The sequence below is a fragment of the Myotis daubentonii genome, chromosome 12 (genome assembly GCF_963259705.1).
Source record: "Myotis daubentonii chromosome 12, mMyoDau2.1, whole genome shotgun sequence".
Lineage (NCBI taxonomy): Eukaryota > Metazoa > Chordata > Mammalia > Chiroptera > Vespertilionidae > Myotis > Myotis daubentonii.
In genome coordinates this window covers 23,628,510-23,650,964 of record NC_081851.1, presented here as the reverse complement: position 1 = coordinate 23,650,964, position 22,455 = coordinate 23,628,510, and the positions used below count along the sequence as shown (strand labels likewise).

General features: G+C 48.1%; 1 protein-coding gene across 2 annotated transcripts in view; it reads right to left on the bottom strand.

Moving 5' to 3' along the window:
- MERTK (MER proto-oncogene, tyrosine kinase) overlaps nt 1–22,455 on the bottom strand; it is a 103,737-nt gene that overhangs the window by 73,905 nt on the left and 7,377 nt on the right. For both annotated transcript variants that reach the window (XM_059659166.1, XM_059659165.1), the window contains exon 2: nt 4,577–4,982. In XM_059659166.1, the coding sequence (XP_059515149.1) occupies nt 4,577–4,982 (406 nt within the window). The remainder of the gene's footprint in view (nt 1–4,576; nt 4,983–22,455) is intronic.

Sequence of the window (22,455 nt, the reverse complement as noted above, 5' to 3'; positions counted from 1 at the left end):
CCCAGCCAATAGGCCTGGGGGGAGGTCAATCCTTCTCAGTGAGGTGCCAACAGTAAGCAAGGCTCAACTACAACAGAAGGGTGCACAGAGCTCACAGAGGGGTAAGGGGGAGGGGGACACCTGGAGCCCCTGGCTCAGGTTACTGTGGAGGCTGGCCGCTAGGTCCTACAGAACACCTGTTACATAAAGCCACTCTACTAAGACCAGGAGACCTAGTAGCTCTACCTACTACATAGAAACAAACACAGAGAAGCAGCCAAAATGAGGAGACAAAGAAACAGGTCCAAAATAAAAGAACAGGAGAAATATCCAGAAAAGAAAATAAATGCAATGGAGGCAAGGCAAACAAACTAATAAATACAGAGTTCAAAATAATGGTTATAAGGATGTTCAAGGAACTTAGTGAGAACTTCAATAGCATAAAACAAACACATGTGGAAACCATAAAAAAGAACCAGTCAGAAATGAAGAAGAAGAAAAAGATTAAAAATGTGAATAATAAAATGGCAATAAATACATATGTAACAATTACCTTAAATGAAAATGGATGAAATGCTCCAATCAAAAGACATACAGTGACTGAATGGATAAGAAAACAAGACCCTTACATATGCTGTCTACAAGAGACTCACTTCAGATCAAAAGAGATACATAGACTAAAAGTAAATGTATGGAAAAAGATATTCTGTGAAAACGAAATCGAACAAACAACAAGTTGAGGTAGCAACAAGTCTGGTACTCATACCAGACAAAATAGACTTTAAAACAAAGGCTATATAACAAGAGGCAAAGAAGGACCCTGCAATTTCACTTCTGGGTATTTATCTAAAGAAACCCAAAACACTAAATCAAAAAGTCATATGGTCCTAGCTGGTTTTGCTCAGTGGATAGAGAGTCAGCCTGCGGACTGAAAGGTCACGGTTTCGATTCCGGTCAAGGATACATGCCTAGGTTGCAGGCTCGATCCCCAGTGGGGGGTGTGCAGAAGGCAGCTGATTAATGATTCTTTCTCATCGTTGATGCTTCTATCTCTCTCTTCTTCTCCCTTCTTCTCTCAAATCAATAAAAAATATATTTTTTTAAAAAGGCCATACACATCCCTATGCTCACTGCAGCATTATTTACAATGGAACCTAAGTGTCCATGAATAGATGAATGAGCCCTAGGCGGGTTGACTCAGTGGATAGAACATGGGCCTGCAGACCAAAGGGTCCTGGGTCGATTCTAGTAAAGGGCACATATCTTGGTTGCAGGCTCCTCGCTGGCCTAGGCCCTGGTTGGGACTCATGCAGGAAGCAACCAATCGATGCGTTTCTCTCACATCAATGTTTCTCTCACATCAATGTTTCTCTCTGACTTGCCCTTTCTCTTCTACTCTCCCTAAAAATCAATGGAAAAAATATACTCAGGTGAGGATTAAAAAAAAATAGATGAATGAATAAAGAAGTGGTGTATATATAAATAATGGAATATGATTCAGCCATTAAAAAAATGAAATCTTGCCATCTGCCACAACATGGATGGACATAGAGGGTACTATACTGAACGGAATAAGTCAGACAAAGGCAAATACCATATTTCACTTATATGTGACACCTAAAAAACAAAATAAATGAGCAACCAGAACAAGAACAGACTCACAGATACAGAGAACACTTTGATGGTTGTCAGATGAGAAGGGAGCTGAGGGCTAGGTGAAAAGGTGAAGGAATTAAGTAGTTACAGAAAAGTCATGGGGATGTAAAGTATAGCATAGAGAATATAGTCAATAATAACAACTCGGTATGCTGTCAGGTGGGTACTGGATTTACTACGGTAATCACTTAGTAAGTTATATAATGTCTAATCACTGGGTTTTAGACCTGAAACTAATATAATATTGTTTGTAAATTGTAACTGAAAAATAAAACATTATTTAAAGTAAGAAAAATTCTCTGCAGGTTTGAATGTTTGTTAACTCGACACATTCATGTCAGGAGGAGCTTAGCAATGGTCTGGGGAGAAGGACTGTGTGCTGGCATTAATCATTAGCAAGTCCACGTCCATTGTATCTATAGCACAGGACAGATTTTTCACAAATAATCCTGTGCTACTCAAGACAACCCAGGAAAGGTCCCCGTGCTGAAGGCAGGGTAGGGTGGGCTGGAGACAGGAAGGAGTGGTATCCGGAGGCCCGCCCTGTCCCCAGCAGAAACAGCAGGCCCAGTCTCCATGCAGGCTCAACGGGAAAGGCTCTGAGTTCAGAACAGCAATCGAAGCATTCCGACAACTGAGGAACAGTTCCAGAGAAAGTGCAGATTCAAGAAAATGCCCAGTTCTGGAGATACGGGTCTTCCCTCACCAGACCCCATGGTGGGCAGCACAGTGGGAGAGGAAAGACCCAGTCAGGGGCTTCACCAGGAATATCACGACTCTGTGATCAAGGGAGACCCCAGAGCTTGAGCAGGAAGAAGAGCAGATCATTCATACGTGAATCAGATTAGCACTGGACTCGGCAAGAACAAATCTGGGAGTGAAAAGGCAGGAGTACATCAATGACTTTCAATTATTTTCCTTTTGAATTCTGCATCAGGCCAAACTATTTCAAGGTCAGGGTAGGGAAAACACGGCATTTTCAGAGATGCAGGTTCCAGGAGGCTAGTGGAGGATGGGCTTAATGCCAAGTGAGGGAGTGAAAGCCAAGCAGGGGCCTGGGCTCCTGGGAGCAGGGGCTGGGAGTCAGGGGAGTGAGGGTCCCCACGAGGAGCACAAAAATGGCTCAACTGGATCCCAGACCAGAGCAGGAGAGGGGATGGCTCTAGGACAGGCATCGCCAAGCAAGAAGTCAGTGCTGATAATCTTTTCACTTTCCAAAGAAATGCCTGTCTTCCGGTAGAGCTTCGAGAAGAATGCGTGATTAACACTTAGAAAATTAAACAAAGAGGCAAGGAAACAATATTAATTTCAGGAAAACAAAAAATGCTAAGATATAAATGTGATTACCGTCTATGACATGATTCAGCTGAAAACAGCATTTATGTGGCCCCAATTATGTGAGCTGTGGGTACTGATTCATCCCAGCTGTGAGTAACATACACACGGGGGCCTGGCACACACACAACCCAAGCACCGAATGTCTCTGGAAAGATACTCAAGAAATGGGTGACTCAGGCACCCACTGGCAGACATTTGGGGGCTGGAATGGGAGAGAGAAATTTTAAAGAGTTGAAATATTCTACGACATGTATTCCCTGCTTTAAAAACGGTATAAAAGTCCCATGAGATTTTGGTCAAGTAGAAACATCTGAACCAGGTAGAACGACAGGACCCATACAGGTTGACTGTGGCGTCTAGAAAGGAATCACCTGGGCAGACCACAGGGCCAGCAGCTGCATAGCCCGTCACACCAGGGCATCCTCGCCTGGGCTAGCCCCAGGATAACAGAGCTGTCTGCTCAGAAATGGCTCATATGTAGCAGCTAAGCTCTGGGGCCTCTTCAAAGAAATACATAAAGGACAAATGTTGTACGTTTCCACTTATATAAGGTCCCTAGAGTAGAGAAATAGAAAAAGAACATAGAATAGAGGTAACCAGGGGCTGGGGAGAAGGCTGGGGAGTTAGATTTTCATGGGCAAAGAGTTTCTGTTTAGAAATGATGGTGGTGATGGCTACACCACAATGTGAATGTACTTAATGCCAATGAAGTATACACCCAAAAAGGGTTAAAATGGTCACTTTTATTTGCGTACATGTTACCATGATAATAAAAATGAAAAAAAAAGTAAATAACACAACGACGCACTGGTAGGTGTCCTGTTTGTGCCTGTCACAGATCAAATGGTGCAGGTGGCATGCCACGGGTCACCCGTGTGCAGTCTTGTATATGTTGAGCTGAAGGAAGTCTGATTATGAAGCACGTCACAGAGTGTCAGGGATCTGGGCCTAATAATAACGTTTCCAGTTGATGGTTTGACTTAAGAGATTATGTCCTTATTTTCTATATGTTTTGCTGCTCTCCCATGTACAGTTCCATTTCAGGGCCACCAGAAGCAGCAGGAGTGAGGGCCCCACAGGGCAGCTGTGGGCAGGGGGTTATCAAACACCAGCTGCTCAGGGCCCAAGGAACCCACAGGGATACAAACTGACCTTTACACCTTCACACACAAAAACCCACTAAGAAAGGGAAGTCCTCCAGCTTTAGCGATGGGAACCACCACAATTCCCTCGACTGCACAGAAAACCAACCACAAAAACATTCCCTTCGCCACAAATCGCAGGTCACTAGGTCTGCGGGGCCTCCCGGCCACAGGAGCACCAGCTCCCCTTTTGCTGAGAGCTGCCTCCCAGTCCCTGGCCCTGCTTTGCCTGGTGGGTTGGGGGGGAGCAGTGGGAGGGCTGTCACCCCTACACCAGACCTGAGAGCTAACTACATTCCAGTGGCGCTACGATCCATTGGAAAGAGACCCACCATGCAGACTGTCGGGTATTAATCTACACTCTGGATGCACCTGTGGAGCTGCACAGGCAGAAAACAAGACTGTTTTGTATTGAGGAGGCGCTAGCGCACCATTGACATAGAAAGAGGAAGACCACCTACCTGAAGGACGCGATCACTGCTGTAACTTCATCGTCGGGGTAAAAGTGCGTAACCGCATGATGTGCCCCAAGCAGCTCCTTCCCATCTTTCCACCAAGAAATATGGGTGTCCTGGTACGTGTTAGGTATGCTGATGGAGCAATTGAACTTGACGTCATTGTGTTCAGATGGCTTTATGTGGCCAACCGTGTGATTAAATGCAAGAGGCGGCAGGCGCTTGGACCTGGCCGACGGCACGCTGGGAAGGGCTGCATTTCCTCTGCGGAGTCTTCTTCGGGGCAGGGTTGGTGACACCACCACCGAGGGCTGGGCCCCAAGGGAGAGAGGAGAGGAGGATGGCACAAGGTCAGCCAGGCCGATGGGGAAGGGCAGGCGGGGCGTGGTTTCTTCCCTCACCTCAGCGAGAGCTGCAAAACAGAATAGCGATTTTTAGCCTTTTAAATACTGGTGTTGCTCTAGCTGGTTTGGCTCAGTGGATAGAGCGTTGGCCTGCGGACTGAAGGGTCCTGGGTTCAATTTGGGTCAAGGGCACATGCCTGGGTTGCAGGCTCCATCCCCAGCAGGAGGCAAGCCAATCAATGATTCTCTCTCATCATTGATGTTTCTATCTCTTTCTCCCTCTCCCTCCCTCTCTAAAATCAATAAAAATTTTTAAAAAACCTGGTATTCTCCAAGTAGGTTCTCAACTTATGAGGCCATGACGAGGGAGAAGTGGGGAATCCTCAGTGTCCTCGAAACACATATTTCTCATTCATGTGCTCACTCAACACCTTCGAAGGAACCCTACTGTGGACGAAAGGGGCCACATGCTAACCTGACCAGCTCAGGGAAGGCCTGCATGGCAGTCTTGCAAACTCAAAGACCTAAAGCCACCACAAAGGATGGTCTGAAATTAAACTTTAACTAAAAGCAGTTATGGTGGGTGGCCAACTCCTAGGCCAATACCTTCCCTAACAAGGCAAACCTTTACCTTAACTGAGCTTATTCTTTTTGCGTCTAAGATAACATATCATTGAAATGTCAGGGTAGCCCTAGCTGGTTTGGCTCAGTGGATAGAGCATTGGCCTGAGGACTGAAGGGTCCTGGGTTCGATTCCAGTCAAGGGCACATGCCCAGGTTGCGGGCTCGATCCTCAGATGGGGAGCATGCAGGAGGCGGCCGATCAATGATTCTCTCTCATCACTGATGTTTCTATCTCTCTCTTCCTTTCCCTTCCTCTCCCTTCCTCTCTGATATCAATAAAAATATATTAAAAAAACAAAATGTCAGGGTAACTTGTAAGTTCCCTTCTTTCAGACCTCTCAGGGCACAACTAAATGCCCTGGGCTCCAGGACAGATACCACAAATTCCTTCACTGTTATTGTCATTATGTTAATTGTTGACTATTAACTATCCTGTACCCACCTAAGTAAAAGAAGTATGTGTCTATAGCAGGGGTGGGCAAACTTTTTGACTCGAGGGCCACAATGGGTTCTTAAACTGGACCGGAGGGCCGGAACAAAAGCATGGATGGAGTGTTTGTGTGAACTAATATAAATTCAAAGTAAACATTACATAAAAGGGTACGGTCTTTTTTTTCAATAGTTTTATTCATTTCAAACGGGCCGGATCCGGCCCGCGGGCCGTAGTTTGCCCACGGCTGGTCTATAGTTTTACTCTTTATCCAATCCCAGGTTTCCCCGCTTTGCTTTCTCCCGCCTCTCTAATCTATCACCAGTGGATTTCATGTAACCCACCTACGTCCCCTCCTTTGATTCTAATGTATAAAAATAGATGAAAAACCGCCATTCTCGGGAGCATTATCCTAATCTGTTGAGATTCTGCTTCCTGGCAATTGTCGACAGTTTGGCTCAAATAAACTCACAAAAATTCTTTACAGTTTTGAAGGATTTTACGCTAACGTTACGCAATATACTCCCCCCAGGGGGGTACGAGAAACTCTCCTCTACCCTCAAGGTTCTTCTGGCTGGACTAATAATCAAATAGACAAGAGGCAAATTAATGAGACAATCACCAAATTTAACACATACATATGTATGGGACCCGCATACATGAGAGTCAAAGACTCCACACGCACGAAGTTCAGAGACAGAAGGGAACATGGGTATGAGAGGCCTCCTGAGCTAGGGAGGAGGTGAGGTGCCGTGGGGTCTTCAACGAGTTATTGCAGGGCGATAAGAAGAGCACATGTTCAGTAAATAGAAGTCTGTCCTGCCCTAGAGACAGGTTACAAAAGGCTATGGCTGATCACTTCTTACTACGGGCAAGGCCCTAATTCAAGTTCTCGGTCGTGTAGGGAGGGGCAGAAGTTTCCCTGGAGCCTAGAGGGGGCTAAAGTTGCCTTTAGCTCAAAACAATCCACATACCACAGAGGCGCATCTTGGAGTGCCTCCTCCTGATCCGCACACCCCCAATGAAAAAGATTTGTTGTGACTCACTCCAAGTCCGTCATTCCCAACTCAACAGGATGGCGGGAAGGGCACAGCCCCGGAGATCACTGTCTATCTGCCCAGTCACAAGAGTGTCCCGCAGATCTGGCCGACAGCCTTGGGATGCTGCTACCGGTCACAGAGACCTATCCCTGGGTGAGGGGGTGGGGACCAAAGTGTGCTCAGGCCACCAGCTACAGAATGACTTGGGGCTTCTAGCAAAATGCTTGCCAGCTGGAATGGATCTAGAAAAGTTTTCATTTAATCTGGCTCAAAAGTATTTCTAAAAATATAGGCTCACAATAGTTGCACTTTTAGCTTTTTTAATGGCATTTTTGGAGCATATGTTCTGTGCTGGTTGCTATGTATTCAAACATGTTTACCACGATTCTGGTGAAACAGGCAGTGGAGAGAGACGCAGGCCTGACATTCTGTGGGTGGTGACTGGGGGTTTACCAAGGGCCCCATCCCCACTCAAGGGCTGTACCTCCTGTCACATTCAGGATGTCGCACCCCCTGGGCTCCTGAGTGCGGGTGTGCAGAGTAGGGTGGTCGCTGCTAGGGCTGTGCCAGATTCAGTGAATAAGAATGCACGGCGCCAGACTTGACTTTGGGTGGTGAACACACGATACAATATACAGATGATGCATTACAGAATTGTACACTTGAAACCTCCATAATTTCACTAACTAATGTTACCCATACATTCAATAAAAATTACAAAACAAAAAAAAGAACAAGAAAAAAAACAATTTAAAGAAAGAATGCATAGCAACAACTAGAACTTGTAATTCACACCAATAGCAAATCATTTTTAGCCTAAGTATCCAGCTAATAAAGAAAAAGAAAAGTACCCAGCTGAGCACGTATTTGGCTACTACAAGCAGGAGCTCCGAGGACGGAAGGAGGCCCCTGAGAATGTATTCCTCTGCCCCCTCCCTGCCAAGTCCCTCAGGACTGCACTCACGCCTCGACTGAAGGCCACAGCTCTGGTCACTGAGCCCTGTCCGCACGCCTTTCTCCCACACCAGGTGCTCTCTCCGCCCCAGGGAGAATGCCAGGGTGGAGGAGAAGAGGTTTCACCGGAAGGAACCGGAACACTCGCTGCTGGTCCCCACATGGAGGTCTCAGTGGGGGCAGGGCCCTCTGCATGTGTGGTGGAGGGCACTAGGGGTCAGCTTAGAGCAGCCAGCCAGACAGAGGAGTGTGCTGGGGCTGCAGTGTCCATTTACTCCAGGGAGAGGAGGTCAGGGTGACTGGACCGCCAGATAAGCCTGTTGGACTGTGGCCTGTGCTCTCAGTAGCAGAAGGCAAAGCCCAGGCCCTGGGTCCCCCCACCCCCGTCTTTCTCTGGTTGGAGGTGCTTTCTGCAGTAGTGAACGCTCCTGCTATGTGCCTAAGCCACGTGCACTCTATTCTACAGTCCTCGAAGCCCTCCCGGCCCACCTCTGCCTCTTCCATTGGCAAACCTATGTTTGTCAATTCACGGAGTTCCAGGGCCCTAGGGAGCTGGGCTTTCTCCAAATCCCTATTTTTTATTTTTCTTTAAATATATGTCCCTTTTATAGAAGGCAAAAAGTAGAGCGAGGAAAGCTAATGATACTTACTTTGATTTAATTTATTTGAAAACATTTGACCTTTCTAATTATAAAGGTAGCACAGTGTGTTGTGAAGAATTTAAATATAGGGTATCCCCCCGCCCCTCAAATGTATACACAATAGACTAATGGACTGCAGCTAGCCTGATGCAGCCCTGGACCTGCTACACACGGAATGGAAACTTTGGACCCTGGCTTTGCTTCTAGCTTTACTGAAACCCCACCTACACTTCTTCTATGACTGGACTCAGGGAAATGAGACTTTGGAAACCCAAGGATACAATTCCACGCAAATAAAATCACTCATTCTGTGCAACTCTCAGAAAATTCTCTCTCTCAAGGTATCATGAGGACTCTACTCCCAGCCCCCAGTGGGGAAAACGACACCCCGCTTCGTCCAATAACAGCGGCAGGAGGATTGGAGCAGTGGTGGCCAGAGGTCGGCCAGCAGCTCTGCAGTTGGAGCCCCCAGCCCCTCACCCGGAGCCATGTCCTCAGGGGAAGAGCTTCAGCCTGTTCCCCTGCCAGGGTCACAGTCCCTCGTGGAGGGAGAGGATGGATGTACAGGACCCCAGCGCACGTGCAGGTCCCGGCCGATGTGGGAGCGAGTGCCTGGATCACCAGGGAGGTGTGTGTTAGACAAAGCACAGAGAATGGCAACTCTGGAACAGGGTAACTGCCGGCCAAACGTGAGAGGGAAAAAATATGCTTCCAGCCTCTGGCCAGCGAATCCGGGCTCCGAGGAGCCTGTCTAGGGCTGGCCTCCACACCCTCTCCTGGCAGGAGTTCCCTAAGTTCCCCGAAGACTCGGATCTCAGGCCAAGGAAGGTGCAGGAAGCGGCAGCTGCAGAAGGCACGGGGCCCAGAGTAGCAGGTGCCATGGCTGCGCTAAGCAGGCTCCTGGCCCCGGAGCCGGGGAAGATGGAGAGTGCCCTCGGGTGTCAGGTGCCCTCAGCCTGCTGTCCAGTCCCGTGAACGGAGTGGTGGGATGAGGGCGGGACGGAGGTGCCCGCCTATGGGACCTCCTCCCTGCTCTTTCTCAGACAGCAAGGTGGGCAGAGGCAGGAGCATAACTCTCCGAAGTTCAGCCCTAACATCAGTGGGGGAGACCGTGGAGAGGGATGTTGAGGGGGCGCTGCAGGGGTGCGGGGTGTCTTTGAACTCCCAGGGGTTCTCTGCTTCACCAGTGGAGCATATGAGCACAGAGCAGGATGGCAGATGGCGGGGGGAGGGGGAGACGCGCACTGCCCAGTGCCCCAAGCTTGCTGCCTGCCTGCCAGGCTGTGCTGTCCAGCAGCCCTGCAGTGCAGTAGAGAGGCCCCTTCTGGGGTGGATCAGTGTTTACAGAAAGGCTTGTGGCCTCTGGAATCCCATTTATGTCTACACCCCAGCCCCAGGAGAGACCCTGCCTGGATTGGTGCCTGCCATTTGCGTCTTGTCCCTAGGCCACTCCCCCGTCCCAGTTTGAGGATTCCTCCCCCAGCCCCTCTGGCTGAAGACAAACCCAGAATAAACTTTATGCAAAAGCCAAGCATTCTCCACGGATAAAGAGCAGCAACAATAACGTATGAGAGAAAACTTTCTAAAAACGTTCAACCTGAGATCACGTGACCCGAGGTGCCCAAGTGATACCTGGAGAGATTAAGCTCAGCCACCTGGAGCTCCTTAGCTGGCCTGACAGGGGCCTCGAGGTAAAGGAGTGTGGGCTGCCTGTGCCTGAGGGGGCACAGCTGCCGGTGGTGGCAGGGCTGCCAGTGAGGACAGGGACAAAGCACGGTCCTGTCAGATTTCCCCCAGGGAGCCCAGCAGGCCCAGGGCTGCCAGATAAAAGGAAACAGGATGCCCCCGTACACTTGCATTTCAGATCAGTTATGACTGGGTGGGATGATATATTCAGTCAAATAAATCTTAGTATCACTTTGCAAAAATAGCCCTCGGGGTTCACCATTGGCCCTCACAGGCTAGGGCAAGAGCGGGTCTGGGGGGCACACAGGAACCATAGCACATCCTTTAAGCCATTGGTCTGCAAACTGCAGCTTACGAGCCACATGCGGCTCTTTGGCCCCTTGAGTGTGGCTCTTCCTAAGCCTTAGGAGTACCCTAATTAAGTTAATAACAATGTACCTACCTCTATAGTTTAAAAAATTTGGCCCTCAAAAGAAATTTCAATTGTTGTACTGTTGATATTTGGCTCTGTTGACTAATGAGTTTGCCGACCAGTGGCTTAAGCCATTCTTCGCCCGCCCCCCCCCCCCCCCCCCCCCCCGCCACTCTCTGAGTCCTCACCTGGAACGTGTGAAGTGCTGGGACCTCTGAGCACAACCCACTTGGCACATTGGCTTTAAAAAAAAAAAAAAAAAAGAGCAGAGTCCCACCTGGGCCCCTCACCAGGCCGCCTGCACCCACTTCAGCAGTGGGAGCCCCAAGGGCCTCCAAGGGCTTTAGGCAGCCCCTCATCATCCCCTTCAGCCTGAACCCCACTTTTTGGCGTGGGCATCTGACATTTTCTTGATAGAAGTGTTTTGCAAAGAAAGCTCCCCGAGCAGGCTGCAGCCCCCAGTCCTTTCTGCAACCAGAAAAGAGAGTTCCAGAACCTGACTGACACCCCACCGTCCCCTCCAAGCTCTCAAACCCGCAGAACACCAGTATGTCCAGGGGAGGTTTTTAAAGCTCTGGTCCTGGGCTTCGCGCACAGCTGGAGTTCACTGGCCAGCGGTGCAGCTGGGCATCAGGCTTTTAGGAAATCTCTTCTAGTGATTCTATCATGCTGCCAGGACCAGCTCCCCTGCTCTAGGGAATGAATCCGATTGCCTTGGCTTGGGCATGCCTGAGGGTCCGGCCTGAGACTCCCCATGCAGAACCAGGTTTGAATGCACGCGGCTTAGGAGTGTGGTGAGTATAAGAACTTGGATCAGACGGGCAAGGTGTACTAGTAGCCCCAGGTCAGCCCCACGGAGGCCAGAGGCAAGTCACCTGTCCATCTGAGACTCAGTCTCCTCATTATAAGGTCAGACAGGTGACACTGCCGTATGTTTCAGAGGTGAGAGCAGAAGTGTGCACACAGAACACTGTGCACGACGCTTGTTGTGCACAGACATGCAAAAAAAATGGCAGTTACTATGTTAGAACGTGAAACACCCGATCTGTCTTATTTCAAAGGTGCCACTAGTCATGCGTGGACTATCAATGCTGAACATATGGAACCGATTATGCCTTAGGCTATTCAGTCTTCAGTGAAACAGGAATATGTGTTTACTTAAGCGAGGGCTTCCTTCTCCTTCCCGCTGGCAGCACACCAAGTGTCAGAGAAAGGCACTGACGGAACACTTTCTGGCCCGGGTCCTGCAGCAGCTTCCCCGCGGGAGTCTGTGGCTGGTTCTCCCCGAGGGCCAGGCACGGCCTTCCCAAGTCCCAGGAGCGACTCTCAGACTCCAAGTTGATTTCCTCCAGGAGCCACACCCAACACGTACGCCCTGGCTCACAAACACCTGAATTCCTAGTCATAAAAAGTCATTCTTTTAAAGAAATAGTATTTCCTTTTGAAATGTGACCATCTCGGGAAGACCAAACACCTTAGCAAGAACAGTCTGTCTTTCCTAAGTGACAGAAGGCAAAGAATTACCTCTAAAAACAGATGAATTTTTTCCTGTCCCTCCCATGAAAACACCAGACATTGTATATAAAACAAACATTCTTTTTAAAACCCTGAAAACTGGAGAGGAGGAAGATTGACAAAAGGACCTCGGAAGCCAAGAGCACCATAAAGATGAATTCCCTGGGTTTTCCCCTTGGGAAATGCTAATAGGCAGAGACCAAAAACAAACAAACAAACAAACCCAAGCAAGTCTGTTCTCTCGAAGGGCCAGGAAAGGGGTAGCTCAACAAGAGAGAAGACTTTTAGATAATAAACGGCTCTCCTCTAGGCCCACAATCTATGGCTCCATCCCGAGGCCAGCAAAGGTCAGGGGAAAGCCTGGACTTCACCCTCACCAGGCTGTGAAGGGGTGACAGCAGTTCCACGGTGTGGTATCAGAGAGGGCCACGTGGAGAGCTGGGCTGTCATCCCCACTGGCTGGTGTTAGTCAAGACCCAGTGGGGAGCTTGAACTTCCACACCCACCTGGCATTATTGAGGCATCCGCCTTGTCCCCCCCTGGGGTGGTTATCAGAGTCAGGGCTTTCCCCACTGCCCAGTGAGGGCATTCCTTCCCCTCCTCTGATGTCAGGGGAAGTCAGGTAGGGAACGGTCAGAAAGTAACCAGGCTCTCCTACACCTCCCAGCGAGGGAGGTAGCAGGGGTGGCCTTGCAAGCAGCCAGAACTCGCACCCCACCTGTGACCAGCAGTGACCAGGATGCTCCCACACTCAGAGTTGGTCAATGGAGGCTGAGTTGGGACCTAAGCTGCCTCCACCAGGCAGTAAGAGGCAGCATAACCTCCTTCCCTACCAGAGCAGGTCAGAGGAAACCAGATAAAATAAAAGACTTAACTAAGAGTCGAGGTCTTATACTACCCAAAATGTCTATGTTTCAAATAAAAAAATTTTGTCTCAATGAAATATCAACACCAAGACGACAGAGAATTATCTGAAAAAGCTTTTTTGTTGTTGTTGTTAATCCTCACCCGAGGATATTTTTCCCATTGACTTTTAGAGAGAGTGGAAGGAAGGGAGGGAGGGGGGAGGAGAGAGAAAGAGAGAGAGAAAACCATCAACCGGGGCCGGGGATCAACCGGTAACCCAGGTACTCTTCCTTGACTGGAAATCGAACCCGCAACTCTGTTGGGCAGGCCGACATTCTAACCACTGACCTATACCAGCCAGGGCTGAAAAAGTTTTTAAAGGAATCATAAAAATACTCCAACAAGCAATTATTAACATGAAATAGAGGAAAAATAAAAAGTCTCAACAAAGAAATAGAAGATATAAAAAGAACCAAATGGAAATTTTTTAATGGAAAAATACGTCTAAATAAAAAAAATTCAATGGGTGGGCTTAAAGCAGAATGTAGAGACAGAGAAAAGATCAGTGAACTGAAAGATAAAACATCAGAAAAGTATCCAATCTAAACAACAGAAAGAAAAGAGGCTGAAAAATAATGAAGAGTCTCTGGGAGCAGTAGGACTATTATTAAAGATCTAACATTTGTATCATCTGAGTCCCTGAAGGAGAAGAGGGAGGGCAAGGCTAAAAAAGTACTTGAAGAAATGTTGGTTGAAAACTTTCCAAATCTGCCAAAAGATACACATCTACAGAATCAAACATCTGAGTGAACCCAAAATAAGATAAGCTCCAAAAATATCCATGCCAAGATACATCATAGCCAAACTTTTAACTACTAAAGCCAAAAAAAAAAAAAAGGCATTTTGAAAGCACACAGAGAGATGGAAAACTATGAGAATTTGTTATCAGAAGACTTACGCTAAAGGAATGTCTCTAGGAAAGGAAATAATGAAAGAAAGAAACCTGAGTCATTAGAAGGAAGGAAAAATCATAAAAAGCAAAAATATTGGTCAAGCCCTGGCCAGTGTAGCTCATTTGGCTGGGAATCAAACCCACAAATGTTAGATGCACAGGGCCTCGATTCCCAGTCAGGGCATCCTATCTAATAAAAGAGAAACATGGTAATTGGCGTACGACTGCTACCCTTCCCATTGGCTAATCAGCAAGACATGCAAATTAACTGCCAGCCAAGATGGCAGCCGGCAACCAGGCAGCTTGAAACTAACATGAGGCTTGCTTGCTTCAGTGACGGAGGAAACCAACGCTCCCCGCCTGCTTTGCCTGCCTCTGAGCCTGCCGTTTAAGAAACATTGTAACGAATATAGAAGCTAAACAAAACCCCAGAAACTTGCTTTCAGCAAGGCCGGAATCTTTGAGCTGGAGTTATACAGTGTTTCGATTATAGAACCGAAACAAACCAGATACCTTCTTTCAGCAGCAGAAGCCTCAGAGCTGGAGCCAGAGCTAAAGCTGGCCCAGAATAAAAAAGAAAGAAAAAAAGGAGCAGTTGGAAGCTTCAGTCTGCCTGAAAACAGCCCTCAGCCCCTCAACCAGACTGGCCAGGCACCCCAGTGGGGACCCCCACCCTGAAGGGTGTGTGACCAGCTGCAAACAGCCATCATCCCCTCACCCAGGCTGTCCAGGCACCCCAGTGGGGACCCCCACCCTGAAGGGTGTGTGACCAGCTGCAAACAGCCATCATCCCCTCATCCAGGCTGGCCAGGCACCCCAGTGGGGACCCCCACCCTGAAGGGTGTGTGACCAACTGCAAACAGCCATCATCCCCTCACCCAGGCTGGCCAGGCACCCAGTGGGGACCCCACCCTGAAGGGTGTGTGACCAGCTGCAAACAGCCATCATCCCCTCACCCAGGCTGGCCAGGCACCCCAGTGGGGAACCCCACCCTGAAACAGGACACCTTTCAGGGCAAACCAGCCAGCCCCACCCATGCACCAGGCCTCTATCCTATATAGTAAAAGGGTAATATGTCTCCCAGCACCGGGATCAGCGGAGCCGAGAGGCCTCCCGGCACCGGGATCAGCATGACAGGGGGCAGCACCCAAACCCCCTGATCGCCCTGTGGCTCTGTGTGTGACAGGGGGCGGCACCTCAACCCCCTGATCAGCCCTACTCTGTGTGTGACAAGGTGCGACGCCCCAACCCCCCTGCCCCCCACGGGCCCTGCTCTGTGTGTGATGGGGTAGAGCCATAACCTCCCCATTGGCCCTGCCCTGAGTATGACAGTGGCGGTGCCCCAACCCCCTGATCGACCCTGCTCTGTGGGTGATAGAGGGCGGCGCCCCAACCCCCTGATCTGCCCTGCCCTGAGTGTGACAGGGGGCGGTGCCCCAACTCCCCTATCGGCCCTGCTCTGTGAGTGACAATGGGGAGCTCCTCAACCCCTTGATTGACCCTGCTCTGTGCATGACAGGGTATGGAGCCCCAAGCCCCCTGATGGGCCCTGCTCTGTGCGTGACAGGGGGCAGCGCCCCAACCCCCTGATGGACCCTGCTCTGTGCATGACAGGGTACGGAGCCCCTAATCCCCTGATTGGCCCTGCTCTGTTCGTGACAGGGGGCGGCGCCGCAACCTCCCCATCGACCCTGCCTTGAGTGTGACAGGGGGCAGTGCCCCAACCCCCCAATCGGCCCTACCCTGAGTGTGACTGAGGGTGGCTTCGCAACCTCCCAATCTGCCCTGCTCTGTGCATGACAGAGGAAGGCGCCCCAACTCCCCAATCGGCCCTGCTCTGAGCCCGACCAGGGGCTGCACCTAAGGATTGGGCCTGCCCTCTGCCACCCAGGAGCAGGCCTAAGCCAGCAGGTCGTTATCTCCCGAGAGGTCCCAGACTGCGAGAGGGCACAGGCCGGGCTGAGGGGCCCCCCCTACCCCCCGAGTGCACAAATTTTTGTGTACCGGGCCTCTAGTCCTATCTAATAAAAGAGAAACATGGTAATTGGCGTACGACTGCTACCCTTCCCATTGGCTAATCAGTGAGATATGCAAATTAACTGCAAGCCAAGATGGCGGCCAGCAGCCAGGCAGCTTGAAACTAACATGAGGCTTGCTTGCTTCAGTGACGGAGGAAACCAACACTCCCCGCCTGTCTTGCCGGCCTTTGAGCCTGCAGTTTCAAACATTGTAAAAAATATAGACGCTAAACAAAACCCCAGAAACCAGCTTTCAGCCGCTGGGATCTCAGAGCTGGAGTTGATACAGAGTTTCGATTATAGAACCGAAACAAACCAGATACCTGCTTTCAGGAGCAGAGGCCTAAGAGCTGGAGCCTCAGAGCTAAAGCTGGCCCAGAATATAAAAAAGAAAAGAAAAAAAGAAGCAGTTGGGAGCTTCAGTCCCAGCCTGAAAACAGCCCTCAGCCCCTCACCCAGACTGGCCAGGCACCCCAGTAGGGACCCCCACCCTGAAGGGTGTGTGACCAGCTGCAAACAGCCATCATCCCTTCATCCAGGCTGGCCAGGCACCCCAGTGGGGACCCCCACCCTGATCCAGGACACCCTTCAGGGCAAACCAGCCGGCCCCACCCATGCACCAGGCCTCTATCCTACATAGTAAAAGGGTAATATGCCTCCCGGCACCGGGATCAGCAGAGCCGAGAGGCCTCGCAGCACCGGGATCAGCGTGACAGGGGGCAGCGCCCAAACCCCCTGATCGCCCTGTGGCTCTGTGTGTGACAGAGGGCGGGGCCACAACCCCCCTGCCCCCCACGGGCCCTGCTCTGTGTGTGATGGGGTAGAGCCATAACCTCCCCATCGGCCCTGCCCTGAGTGTGACAGTGGCGGCGCCCCAACCCCCTGATCGGCCCTGCTCTGTGGGTGATAGAGGGCGGAGCCCCAACCCCCCGCCCCCCCACGGGCCCTGCTCTGTGTGTGATGGGGTAGAGCCATAACCTCCCCATCGGCCCTGCTCTGTGCATGACAGGGGGGAGCTCCCCAACCCCCTGATTGACCCTGCTCTGTGCATGACAGGGGAAGGCGCCCCAACTCCCCAATCGGCCCTGCTCTGAGCCTGACCAGGGGCTGCACCTAAGGATTGGGCCTGCCCTCTGCCACCCAGGAGCAGGCCTAAGCCAGCAGGTCGTTATCTCCCGAGAGGTCCCAGACTGCGAGAGGGCACAGGCCGGGCTGAGGGACTCCCCCTCCGCCCCCCCCCCCCGCCAGTGCACAAATTTTTGTGCACCGGGCCTCTAGTACTAGTATAAGCAGGTTTCAGGTTGGATCCCCAGTCAGGGCCCTCATCAACGGGCCCTGACTGGGGATTATACCTTTGGGCATTTTAAGACTTTGGCTCTTATTTAAGTCTTTTATTTTATCTGGTTTCCTCTGACCCACTCTGGTAGAGAAGGGGATTATGCTTCCTCAACCAATCAATGAGTCTCATATCGATTTCTCTTCCTCTCTCTTTCTTCCTCTCTCGCCCTCTTCTCCCCTTGCTCTCCCTCTCTTCATCTTCCTTCTTTGCTCTCTCAGTCATCAATGTAAAGCATATCCTCAGGTTAGGATTTAAAAAATAATCATAAAAAAATAAAATAAAAGGAGGTAGGGATTCTGTATTTCATTTAAACTGCTAAAACATCAACACCTAATATTACATGTAAATGATCAAAATATGCTTATTAAAAGACAGAGATTGGCAGACTAGAGTAAAAAACATGACCCAATTATCTGCTATTTATAAGCAATTCACTCCACATGTAATTATACTAGATGCCTGGTGCACAAATTTGTGCATGAGTGGGGTCAGGATGGCCAGGCCCAATCAGCCCAATCGGCTGGCTTGGGGGAGGGTCCTCAGGTTGGAGGGCCAGCCCTGCCCCCTGGTCAAACTCCCAGTTGAACTCCCAGTCAAGGGGACAATTTGCATATTAGCCTTTTATTATATATGATGATAGGCAAGTTGAACACAAAAGCATAGAAAAGATATCATGTAACCATTCATCAAAAGAAAGCAGGATGGCTATATTAACATCAGATAAAGTAGTTTTCAAAGTAAAGAAAATTACCAGAGATAGAAAGGCACATTACATAATGATAAAACAGTCAATCTACCAATAAGAAATAGCAGTTAAATGAATACAGCCAGCCCTCTGTATCTGTGGATATAGTATCCATGGATTCAACCAACTGTGAACTAAAAATATTCAGGGAGAAAAAAAGGTCCCTTGCTGCTGACACGTACTATATAGTTAGACCTATGATGGTTGCATATGTACTGAACATGTACAGACTGTTTTTTTCTCATTATTCCCTAAATAATACAGTATAAGAAGTATTTGCATAGCATTTGCATTGTGTTAGGTATTGTAAGTAATGTAGAGATGATTTAAAGTATATGGGATACCCTGGCTGGTGTTTCTCAATGTTTGGAGCATTGGCTGCCCACCAAAGAGTCTTGGTTCAAGTCTAGGTCAAGAGCATGTACCTGGGTTGTGGGTTCACTTCACACCCGCTGTCAGGGTGCATGCAACCTACCGATGTATCTCTCTCTCCCTCCCTCCCTCCCCACCTCCCTTCCATTCTCTCTAAAAAGAAGTGGAAAAAATATCCTCAGGTAAAAATTAAAAAATAAAAATAAATAAAGTATAAGGGATGATGTGTGGAGATTATATGCAGATGCTACATCACTTAATATAAAGGACTTGAGCATCCATGCATTTCAGCATACTAAGGGAGGGGCAGTCCTAAAACCAATCCCCCAATGGAAAGTACGGGATGACTATATGTACCAGAGTAAAGAGATGCAAAATATGTGACGCTGAAACTGATAGGATTGAATGAAAAAACAAAACAACAACAAAACAATTATAGTTGGAGACACCCAACATCTCTCTCTCAACAACCGATCAAAGAACTGGGCAGAAAATATGCAAGGACACAGAACTTGAAAATAATGCTCGTCAACAACCTCAGCTAATATCACACTCCATGGTGAACACCTCAACACTTTTCCTCGATGGCCAGGAGCAAGACAAGGTGTCCACTCTCACACTCTTATTCAACCTAGTACTGGAAGTCCTAGCCAGAGCAATCAGGCAAGAGAAATAAAAGGCATCCACACTGGGAATAAAAGTGTCACTTTTTGCAGATGGCATATTCTTTATATAGAAAACCCTAAAAACACCACCTCCAAAAAACTATTAGAAACAATAAATACAGTAAAGTTGTAGTTTATAAAATCAATTTTTAAAAAATTCACTCCATTCCTATATACCAGTGATGGCGAACCTTTTGAACTCGGCGTGTCAGCATTTTGAAAAACCCTAACTTAACTCTGGTGCCGTGTCACATATAGAAATTTTTTGATATTTGCAACCATGGTAAAACAAAGATTTATATTTTTGATATTTATTTTATATATTTAAATGCCATTTAACAAAGAAAAATCAACCAAAAAAATGAGTTCGCGTGTCACCTCTGACACGCGTGTCATAGGTTCGCCATCACTGCTATATACTAACAATGAAATTTCAGAAAATGAAATAAAATTCCCTTTGCAATTACAAGAAGAATAAAATATCTAGGAATAAACTTAAAAGATGTGAAGGACCTATACACTGAAAACATCACAAAGCATTATTAAAAGAGATTGAAAAAGACACAATATGCTCTGCCGGCCTGGCTCTGTGGTTGAGCTTCGACCTATGAACCAGGAGGTCACGGTTCGGTCAGGGCACATGCCTGGGTTGTGGGCTCAATCCCCATTTTGCATCTCTTTACTCTGGTACATTGGGCAGGAGTCAGCCTAAAAATGAGTCTCTCTCATCATTGATGTTTCTATCTCTCTCTCCCTCTCCCTGCCTCTCTGAAAGCAATAAAAAATATTTACAAAAAGACACAATAAAATGGAAAAATATCCTGTGCTCATGGATTAAAAGAATTCATATAATTAAAACCGCCATATTACCCAAACAATATACAGATTTAATGCAATCCCCATCAAAATCCAAACGACATTTTTAAAATCCTCACCTGACTGATTTTAGAAGAGAAGGAGGGAGAGGGAGAAAGGAAGGGAAAGAGAGAGAGACATTGATGTTGTACTGGGCTGCATATCTGGCACTTCGGCCAGACGGGGCGCGCTGTGCTGTCTGTTCCTAAAACACATAGATAGGAAGGTACTGACATCAGGCCAGGCCTTGAGATATGGTCTCATGGCCCCTTCTCAATATGCTGTACTCTCTGTTGCTAAAACTCATAGATAGGAAGGTAATGATGCTATACTGTGTCGGGAACTAATTGTGTAAACAAGGCTTTGTAACTTTGTGGTTTTTGCAAATAAAAACGCTGTAACTCTTGCAGTCAGCCTGCAGTTCAGCCTTTGCTTCGGCAGGGTGCTGTGACTGTAGTCAGCTGGCCAGCTTAATAAAGGCTCTTAAATTTAAATTCTGAGTCGGTGGTCTATCTCGCTGAGTCAACCCATAACAATGTGTGAACGAAAAACATCGATCAACTGCCTCCAGTACACTCCCTGACCTGGGATCGAACCTGAAACCTAGGTATGTATCCTGACTGGGAATTAATTGCGCAACCTTTTTTGGTGCGTGGGACGACACTCCAACCAACTGAGCCACCCAGCCAGAGCCCAAATGACATTTTTTAAAGAAACTGAACAAAAAAAATCATCAGATTTGTATGAAACGATGCAACACCCTGAATAGCCAAAGCAAACCTGAGAAAAAATAACAAACCCAGAGGTATCACACTCCCTAACTTCAAACTACTAAGCAATGATAATCCAACAGCATATTGGCTGAAAAAAAAGACACCAGGCCAATAAAACAGAATTGAGAGCCCAGATGTAAATCCACATGTTTATGGGCAAATAATGCTTTACAAAGGAGCCAAACACATATAATGGAGAAATGAAAGCCTTTTCAATAAATGGTACTAGGAAAACTGGAGAGCCACATGCAAAAAAAACAAAACTAGACTACAGTTTGTCCCCATATACAAAAATTAACTCAAAATGGATCAAAGACCTAAATATAAGAAGTGAAACAATAAATTATATAGAAGAATACATAGGTACTAAGCATATGGACCTTGGTGTTAGACAAGATTTTATGAACCTTGGTCTTAGACAAGATTTTATGACCTCAAAGGCAAGGGAAGATAAAGCAAGCAAAAATAAATGAATGGGACTATATCAAACTAAAAAGCTTCTGCACAGCAAAGGAATCTGCCAACAAAACAAAATGGCAACCAACTGAATGGGAGAAGATATTTGAAGATATTCAGCTCTGAGAAGAGGTTAATATCAAAAAGATATTTTAAAAAAACTCACACAGCCCTAACCGGTTTGGCTCAGTGGATAGAGCTGTCGGCCTGCGGACTCAAGGGTCCCAGGTTCGATTCCGGTCAAGGGCATGCACCTTGGTTGCCGGCACATCCCCAGTGGGGAGTGTGCAGGAGGCAGCTGATCGGTGTTTCTCATCGATGTTTCTAACTCTCTATCCCTCTCCCTTCCTCTCTGTAAAAAATCAATAAAATATATTTATTTAAAAAAAACCTCACACAACTCAGCACCAAACAAACAATCCAATTTAAAAAATGGGCAGAGGACCTGAACAGACACTTCTCCCAAGAAGACGTATTCTAAATATTTTATAAAAAGGCTTGAATAGCCGAAACCGGTTTGGCTCAGTGGATAGAGCGTCAGCCTGTGGACTAAAGGGTCCCAGGTTCGATTCCGGTCAAGGGCATGTACCTGGGTTGCGGGCACATCCCCAGTGGGAGATGTGCAGGAGGCAGCTGATCGATGTTTCTCTCTCATCGATGTTTCTAACTCTCTATCTCTCTCCCTTCTTCTCTGTAAAAACTCAATAAAATATATATATATATATATATAAAAAATTTTAAAAAAAGGCTTGAATATAAAGGAAAAGAGTAGGTGAGAAAGACGAAACGTAAAGGTAAAGAGAGAAAGTGAGGCTTTTATGTTTACTGGTTGGCCCCCAGGTAGCAATGGTGGGATCCCTCCCTGAGTGGCTCACGTGAGAGACCTCAACCTTCCTGCCACCTGTTGGTCCAAAAATCCTGAGGGCGCTTGGCTTGAGGAACCGTCCCACCCTGCAGATGTCACCCGGGTCTAGGACTTGCCACCGTCCTTAGATAAATGTAACTACCTTATTCCTACCCTCAGTGCCAGCTCTGACGGGGAAGGGGTAGAGGCTCCCCACCCCTCAAGAATCAGATGCAACTGGATCTGTGGAGGGTAACGAGATGTGCACCCCAAACCCTGAGTCCACAGGTCCGGGGTGGACTTCCTAGCTGACTTTCTCCTTGTCCTCCCAGCTAGTGTCAAAACTGGGATGAGAATGTACATTTCTGTACTCC